Source organism: Miniopterus schreibersii (assembly GCF_964146895.1).
Source record: "Miniopterus schreibersii genome assembly, chromosome: 1".
Taxonomy (NCBI): Eukaryota; Metazoa; Chordata; class Mammalia; order Chiroptera; family Miniopteridae; genus Miniopterus; species Miniopterus schreibersii.
The window spans coordinates 59,970,855-59,979,945 of NC_138101.1; the positions used below are offsets into that span (position 1 = coordinate 59,970,855).

The 9,091-nt window shown below is 47.8% G+C and overlaps 1 protein-coding gene across 9 annotated transcripts in view; it reads right to left on the bottom strand.

Moving 5' to 3' along the window:
• TSPAN5 (tetraspanin 5) overlaps nucleotides 1-7,439 on the bottom strand; it is a 160,498-nt gene extending 153,059 nt beyond the window's left edge. For 8 of the 9 annotated variants that reach the window (XR_013998395.1, XR_013998396.1, XR_013998397.1 and 5 more), the window contains exon 1: nucleotides 6,923-7,439. Coding sequence is in view for 3 of the 9 variants with exons in the window: in XM_081131552.1 (XP_080987678.1) it covers nucleotides 6,923-7,003 (81 nt within the window). In the remaining 6 variants the exon portion in view is untranslated. The remainder of the gene's footprint in view (nucleotides 1-6,922) is intronic. The other variant, XR_013998399.1, reaches the window with a different exon arrangement.
• Nucleotides 7,440-9,091: the final 1,652 nt, after the last annotated feature.

A 9,091-nucleotide genomic window follows, 5' to 3' on the forward strand; every position in this document is an offset into this window, starting at 1 on the left:
GACGTAAGTAAATTAATTAATAGATACAAATTTTGATAAAGAATGGGCTATTTACATAGTTTCAAAGTAACTTGCCACAAAATTATCGAAAAGGGGGGGCAAAGGGTAACTTTTTGGTGGAGAAGCTTGGCAGACAACACTTTAAACAAGTGATCATCATTAGTAGTGGGAAAAACAAAAATCGGTGCCATCTGATGGGATGCAACAGTAAGAACACAGCATCATTTCTGTATTTTCCTGCCAAAGACACACAGCCTGGCTCTAAGAATAAGGCAACAGCAGACAAGCCCCAACTGAGGGACATTCTACCAAATAACTGGTTTGTAATCTTTAAGTGTCAAGATCCTGACAGTGAAGGACTGAAAGAGACTAAAAAGACTTAATACAATGTGTGTTCAGAACTGGACCACTTTGCTGTATGAGATGTGATTGGAACAACTGGGAAACTTGAATGAGGTCAAAGGACTAGATGATGGTGCTGTACCAATGGCAATTTTCTGGCTTGGATGGCCGCGCTGTGGCTGTCTAAGAGAATATCCTAGTTCACAGAAAATACACTCTCAGGTGTTGTGTGATAGCCATCATGCTGGCAACTTTTTCTCAAACGATTCTGGATAAAAACAAATTGTACCACATGCAATGTTTGTACAGGTGTGAGATTATTTCAAAATAAACATTAAAAATCAACAACAGTAAATTAGGCGGCTAGAAGTTGCAGGGAAACCGATTACATCTGGTTTGAGGATAGATGAAACTCTCTTAACGATTAAAGTGGTCCAAAAACAGATACATCCTTAGAAGGGGTGGCAGGATGTAAAACAGAAAATGCTTCACTGAATAGGAAGTTAGAGGAGGAGACACCTATGTACTTCCCAGTGATTTCATAATTACTTCATTCAGCAAACATTTATTAAACACCTACTGTGTTTCAGGCAATGTGCTAGACACTGGGCTTATGAAAATGACTGAGACACAGTCCCTACAACTGAGGCCCTTATAATCCAGTGAAGTACGATGATTCTGAAGTTAGAAATTGTAAGACAGTCATCAGTGTTAATATAGAAAGAGGCATGTGACTCAAGAACACTGTCTTTAATACTCCAATTTTCTTTTATGAATTTTTAATAGATGACACAATAGTTTGTTTTTCTATCATATTCTTTAACTGCATTTTCATCCTAATGTTTTTGTGCTTGTGGGTGGTGTTAATTGAGGCATGTGCAAAAACTTTATCACTTTTCAATTATGAACAGATGTAAGTGACTTGATGTTTTATTTTAAAATAGCAAGCATCTTCTAAAATAAGTTTCAAAGGAGAAGCTAGGGCTATAGTCACCGCAAGAGACTTAACACTCCAAAAGTGAACGCTGACACGTTCTTCAACGCCGCAAAAGTCACATCACATCTCTGTACTCCAATTTCTTCATCTGTCATAGTACACTTGTTAGATGCTTGGAGATGCTTAGAAGAGAGACATTGTAATTATAAAGCTCTGTTCAAATACAGGTGGCTTTCACCTTCTGCCAGAGACTGTTGCTGTGGCCACATTAAGACAGAGTGATCCATCTAAATGAGCTCGCGTTGGCCCTGGCCAGTTTGGCTCTGTGGTTAGTGAGCCTGTGGACTGAAGGGTCTCAGGTTCGATTCCAGTCAAGGGCACATACCTCAGTTGCAGGCTCCATCCCATGCAGGAGGCAACCGACCAATCAGTGTGTCTCTCTCACATCAGTGTTTTTCTCTCTCTGTTTCTCCCCGCCCCTTCCATCTCTCTAAAAAAAAAAAAAAAATCAATGGAAAAAATACCCTCTAGTGAAGATTAACAAAAAAACAAAATAAATAAATGAGCTCATGTTGGCAATTTTATGGTAGGTGGAACATTTTATTTTATTTTTTATTGTTGACTCTATTACAGATATCTCCCATTTTCACCCCCTTTGCCTCCCTCCACCCTGTCCTTCCCCTCCTAGGTCTTCACTGCACTATTGTCTATGTCCATGGGCTACGCATATATATTCTTTTGTTGGTATCTTCCCCTCCTCCCCAGCCTCTTCCCCTCTGAGATCTGTCAGTCTGTTCCATATATCCATACCTCTGGTCCTATTTTGTTTGTCAGTTTATTTTGTTCTTTAGATTTGGGCGGAACATTATTTGGTTTTCCAACTTTTCCCCTTGGCTCATTTCAATCTTCCAGGTATATCATCAGGTGAGAATGCTTCAGTGTCTTCTCACTGACCCAGTAGTGAGTGACCAGACCAAGCAAATCCGTATTCAATTACTTCCCTCATGGAGGTCTGTACACCTTTCTTACGCTTTTCCCATATGATACTTTCATAACCATATTTAGCTTTCTTCCTACTATCTCCCTGTAATTCAAAAGGCAATTTAGACTCCCATATGGTTGCCATCGAAACTAACAGATGTCTAGCAAATTAAAGCAAAAATTATGACTTATAAACTGCTGATGTATCATCATTCCAGAACATCTTACAATTTATAGTGAATCATAAGATAAGGCTTCCTACTTGATGCTCCCCCAAGGTTCCTTAAATCTCTCTCCTCTCTGCATTTAAGCCCTGTGGAAAGAAATTAGGTACAACATTCTGCCATCAACCCAGGAAAAACCTCCACTTAAAGACGTAATGTAGTATTTGCAAGCACATCATGGAGAATTTGGCCTCATGTATCCAAGGCTGTTCCAATCCTTGTACAGCAAAGAGAAGAAAAAAATAACTTAGTTCTCCCAAGTCATTCAAGGCTTCCACTGAGACTTTTTTCTAACAAGTGACAATTAAATCTACAGAATCCATTCCTCTCATCTCCCTTAGATTCAAAGGGTTATCATCATTACTTGGTAGAAATGATGCCAATGTACTACTAGGCTAAGGTATTCTAGACATTGTAAAGTCCAGGATGGGACTAGTATGAAATCTGGAGATAACAACAATAATGATATTCACCATTTTTAAAATATTGAGGCTTGGTAATACATTTGCTCATTGAATCCTTTGGTCTACAGCTCCATTAGATGTTATCATTCCTTTATAAACAAGAAGTTAAAGCTCAGTACAGCAGACAGCCACAAACCACACAACCTAAACACCTGTCCATCAAAAGATAGAATCCCTTTCCTCACCCTCTTGAAACTGAGCAGGCTCCATGCACAGTTTAACCACTGACAGAGATGAAAGTTACAGTGGGCCAGTTCCTGGTACAGTGTTAACTGGCTCGAATTTTCTTCCATTCTCAGAGATAAGAAGAAGCCACGTGTAAGTGCTCCACCCAACAACCGTGACAGCTCTCAGCAAGGCACCCCACCCCAAATGAATCTTCAGTCACTCCAGCCCCGGCCACATCTCTACAACTACAAGAGATCACAAGTGCCAATGGCCCAGATGAGCCTGGTCAAATCACATAACTGTGAGATAGTAAAAATAAAGTTCTGTTTTAAACCACTAAGTTTGGGGGCTTTGTGTTACGCAGCAATAGACCGTAAGAATACTGAGGTAATTTATTTGCCTACTTCAGAGTTACAGCCAGCGCAAAACATCTAGTAATGGTGGGTGATGGGATGTGAGGGTTCAGTACCCAAAAGAAGCCACTATAAAACAAAACTCCCTTTTTCTTCCTTCCTCTACCCCTAAGCAGCCTCGGGGTTTTCTGAGAAATGTCCTAGTATGGTGACACCCTCAATAAAATCAATTTCCTTCAGGCTTGAGTTCTTGCAATATAAAATAGGGAAAATAAGATTTTCTCCACCACCCTGTGATAACTAATGAGAAAGGAATCTGTACAAGATGTTGACTTTGTTACTCAGAATATCATTACAACTGTTACATAAAAGGATTCAGATTTTACACATGAAATTCTAACTCGAATAATAAAAATATATTTAATGACTCACAGGACTACATTTGAGATTCACAGTGGGTACAGGGGAAAATGCATACTCTACCAATAAGTGAATAAGACAATAAGAAATTTAAAAATTATTTTTTAATGAAAGAATCTTTGAGGAAGAAATAAAATAATAAAGTTGATCTTCAGACAAGTCTTGGTAAGAGAAAAGGTCTATAATTTAACAAACATCCCAATATATGCTACTTTCACTATATATTAGTGCCCATCTGTAGTATTCTTCTTCCCCAGCATATTGGAACTCAATAGACTCATTCTTGTTCAGAACTAGAAAGAACCTTATAAGTCCTCCAATTCCTTCATTTTAACTGCTGAGAAACTGAGGATCAGGACACTTAACTGAGCAGCAAGGAGTCAAACCGCTCATTAGTAAGAGAACCAAACTCAGTGCTGGTACTACTATATTTTCAATTTTTATTTTACCTCCAAATGTCTTCAGTGTATTTCAAATTTATTCTGGCATTTCACAGCATAAACAGGAAAGACTTGGAAACCATGCTCTCTGTTATCAATCTCTTCTTCATAACTGTGTAAGAGTCGCACCGAGTCTGCTCTTTCTGGCAGTCACAGAGAAGATGATGACTCTGTAGAGAGCACAGGTGTGCAGCTTTACAGACACAGGCTGCCAAGTTACTGGCCCCAGTTCTTCAGTCACTAACATCATAGTCTGAATTACTTTCATCAAATATCATGGCTGCCTTCCTGCTGATCACCACTGGCGATCAGGGTACTGACAAACTAGGAGACTTAAATATGGGGTGATTTTGAAGCAGAAAGCAGGATGGGAAAGGTGGGGAGATGGATATGAGTGGAAAGTTTTAGAGAGACAAAAAAGGAAGAGGGGCAACAGAAAGCAGAGTGAGAGAAGGGCCCTTATGACAAGGGCGTCTATGTAACAATTCGGAGTTGGGCAGCTCAGTTAGTTCCAAAGTCTCTATCTGCTTTCAGGCTTCCCATAAAACTCCCCCCAGAGATGAAGGCCTTCAAAATAAGATAAGATGTGGCTCTATTCTGGAACTATCTATGCAAGCACTTTACAACTCTTTGAAGATCTGCACAATTCCACAGGTTTTGCTACATTCTAATCCATAGAAAATACTAAATTTGCCTCTGCACACTGTACAAAATTATACCAAGCTCTCAGGGAAACAGGCCCAAACCCCTTTATTTCTTTTCTACCTCCTGCTATGAAACTGAAGAGAAAGTCCCTGGGTGCTTTTTGTTGCCTGGCAGCTAAAATGTGCAACTTTTGGAAGTGTTCAAGTAGAATCGAGAGGCCTGGGCCCATACCCCCAAACAAGGTCCCATCCCAGTTACGCAGTCCCTGACTCTCAAAGTCAAGAAGTTTCAAGTTCAGATAAAATGAAAACTCCTCACTCAGAAATGTCACAGCCCCCCACTTTTAAACCCTCCCAGCAGGGGTTGGGGGGGGGGGGGAGAGAAGCAAAGAAAGAAAATAATTTCTTCTTCCTATATGTATAGCAGTGTTTGTAGGGAGGGGGATGACTGCTAACAGAAACCATGTACAATCGCTGGAAAAATTTGCCTGTGAATGATGCATATGATATTTATTCATGTGTCCCTCTCATTATCTTTATCATTCCTGATAAAGATGACACAGTGTTCTCCAATCCCTTCCATTTCCTTTTGCAAAACATATGTATGTGACCCATGCAAGATACTCCTATAGAAAATAAAAATAAATAGCCTGGTAATTGTGTGGTAGGAAAAAAAACACAAAGAGCTGTATTGACAACTATTCTCATAGATGTATATGTTTACAGCAAATGGCCAAAATTAAAGGAAATCAAAATAAATACACCCTGTGTTCAGATTGCCGTGGATTATTGATCCCGCCTTTGCATTACTGTTTATCTCACACTGAACCTACAATGAACAGCAACTTGGAGAACCCCCCCAGACAGCCACCATCTTTACTTTCCACAGGGTGGGGGCAGTGCCCAGGAAGGGAAGGGATGGGATGGGATGGGATGAGATGGGCCAGCAAAATAACACGGTCTTCAAACCGTTTTACCCTGGTCCTAGTGAACTCTTTTGTCTGGTTACGGAACGCGTTTGTGAGATCAAGGAAAAGAATCCAAACAAAACAAAAGAGTAGGCGTCCCAGCCTAATTACCGTAGGTGCCCAGCACGTCGTAGCGCCAGCAGAGCATGGTCTCAACCTTGCGTGCCAGCATTTGCTCTCTCAGTACCCCCAAGAAAACATGTCTCTCACCCCTTCTCCTTTGCATTTCCCCCAAAACGGCCCCGCTCGATGTCACTCCTTAAAAAAGGAGGAGAGGCACGAACACATGCAAACCAACGTTGATGGTCTCTTATTACCCTGACAGCAATACGCACAGAAATAAACCCAGCCGCCTCACGCGCCACTGGCCAGCCCATTATGCAAAAGGAGCGCTTTCCAGGCGCAGGGGGAGAGCGCGCAGGAAACGTTATTTACGTGACCATTACAGAGCCATACACCGCGGCATCTGCATCCCACACAAAGCCCGAGATGGTGCAGGAAGAGACACGCCGAGCTCGGCACCGACCGGCCGCGGCGACACGGGCCGAGCGCTCGTCCAATCAGAGCCGGGTGAGAAGATGCACCTCGGGTCGGGCGGCCCGATTAGCCTTCCCTGTTATGACACCACGCTCTGCCCAACATCCATCTCCCCCCGGGAGCAGACCTAATTCATGGGGCTGCTCCTTTCTCCAACTGCCGAGCCCTTGCTTTCACCTAGTGGTCCCTTAAAAAGCCAGCCCGAGGCCTGGGTGCTCCCTCTCCGGCTCGGTTTTCCTCTTTCCCCCTCCCCATTCCTAGAAAGGATGAACTGTGTCTCCGACGCGCGAGCTGGAGGCGGAAGGCAAACGCCTCTGCAAACGCCTCCCGGCTCCGGCACGCGCCCGAGGGGCTGCGAAAAGTAAAGGCGGCGAGCAGCGCGGGGGAAGCCGTCGCCAATCGATCGGCCACCAAGAGTTGAAACCCCAGAGCGCTCCAACTTACCCAAAATATGACATTGAAGCCAAATATGAAATATTTGATGCAACAACTGACTTCAGGACCCTTGTAGTGCTTCCCGGACATCCTCTGGGTTCATGAAGACACTTGCCCCGGCAGCCCGAGTTTGGAGCCCCGGAGCGCTGGTGCTCGAAGCCGCCCGGCGGGGAGCGGGGTTCGGGGCCGCCGCTCGGGGCCGCGGCGCGGCGGCCCGGGCCGATCCGCGAGGGGACAGACCGGCGGAGAGCGGCTCCCGAACCTCCAGCCCCTGGCACGCCGAGGCCGCCGGAGCCGGGGTGCTAACGAGCGCGCAGGGAAGCCGCGCGCTTCAAGCAGGGAGCCTCGCCACAGCTGCCCCCCGGCACCAGGCGAGCGCCCGCGTCCGTCCACCGGGCAGCCTTCCTGTCGGTGCGTCTACGGGCTTCAGGCAAACGCGGCCGCGGCAGATGCTGGCGGGGAAGCCACTCGCCCGCCCGCCCGCCGGCTCGCGCGCCCTCCCACCCTCGCTCCGCCCGCCCTCGCCCCACCCGCTCCGCCGCCTGTTCCTCCGCCGCGCCGCCCGCAGCTCCGCCCGCCGCCGGGGCCTCCGCCAGGCGCGCGCGCGCACGGGCTCGGGCGCTCCCGGCGGCGGCGGCACCGCGGAGCCGCCTCCTTCCACCGCACTCCTCTCCGCCTGCTCCCTTTCCCCGCCCCTCCCCTGGCGGCTGGAGCACCCTCGACCCCCAGCGCTGCAGCGGGTGCGGGAAGGCGGCAGGGGAAGGGAGGAGGGAGGGCGCCCGGGAGTACCCCGTTCGGGAGCCGACTGGCGCGGGGACCGCGAGGGGTGAGCGGCGGTGCCTCTCCGCCCCCCGCCCCGGCGGACAGCTCCTGGGGGCACGTGGGGGAGAGGGTCACTCCGGGGCCAGAGGGCTGGGTTGGGGTTAGGGTCCAGCGAGCCCCTTGCCCCATGAACCCCCGTCGGGCTGTACGCACACTCTGGCCCCCTCCTCCATCACCGGGTTCCCGAGCGAGAGGAGACACCGGGCCACCGAGCCTGAGAGAAGGGGTCGTAGTCTTCGCTGGGGGCAAAGGGGGAAGGTGGGGTTCTGGGGCAGGGGGAGAAGAGGGACGCAGCATGGGGAAACGAATCGGGAGGGCTGCAAAGGAACGTGGGCGGGTTCCCAGTGCGGCCCCAACCCAACCTCCCCCCTTGCCAAAGAAACGAGCTTTATCCCAGAAGTGGAGGCGACGAAGGAGACGGGGTCCGGAGAAGGCCGGAACGGGGTACGCCCCGCGCCCCAGGCTGTGTCGCAACAGCACAAACCCAGACGGTAAAGGCCCCGGCGGGACGGAATCGCGCCCGCGGAGCCTGGCCGGTTCCTAACTCTTAAGAGGAAACCCAAGCGTATAAGCACGACCCGGGACGGACAGCGGTGGGGAGAGGGACTGCGGAGGGGGGCGGGGTGGAATGGGTCACGGGGGAGAAAAAGGGACATCTGTAATGTGTTAAACAAAAATAAACAAAAAAATAAAAATTTTAAAAAAAGAAGAAATCCAGCAGGAGTTCCAGGGCGGGCATCGGAGGAGTCCGAAGAGCGGTTGTAGATGGTGAACCACGGCGCTTTTCACCCTGGGGAAGGACAGGACTGTCTGGAAGAAGTTTTAGAACCTTTCCGAGGAGGTGCCGCCTCTCCGCCCCGAGCACTTTCCTAGGCGCTGGCGAGCCGAGCTGGGACCAGCATTTCCTGCAAGAAGAATAAAGAACCGCTCAGACTGGGTAAGCGTCAACGGGTATTTTTATTGTTAATCCTCACTTGAGGGTGTATTTTTTCCATTGGTTTTAGAGAGAGTGGGAGGGAAGCGAGGGGGAGAGAGAGAGAGAGAGAGAGAGAGAGAGAAAGAGAGAGAAACATCGACGTGAGAGAGACACATGGGTTGGGGTTGGTGGCCTCCTGCAGGCGCTCCTACCGGGGCCTGGATGGAACCTGCAATCCAGGTACTGCCCTTGACCCGGAGTGAACCCAGGACCCTTTGGTGAGCCGGCAGACGCTCTAACCGCTGGGCCACACCTACAGGGCAACCGGTATCTTTTTAAGACTTCAAAAAGCTAGGATAGAGAGATGAGATCAGGAAATGTTCCCAGTACTACCCCATGTAACCTGATACTGGGAACAGAAATCTGCTTGTTTCCTAAGC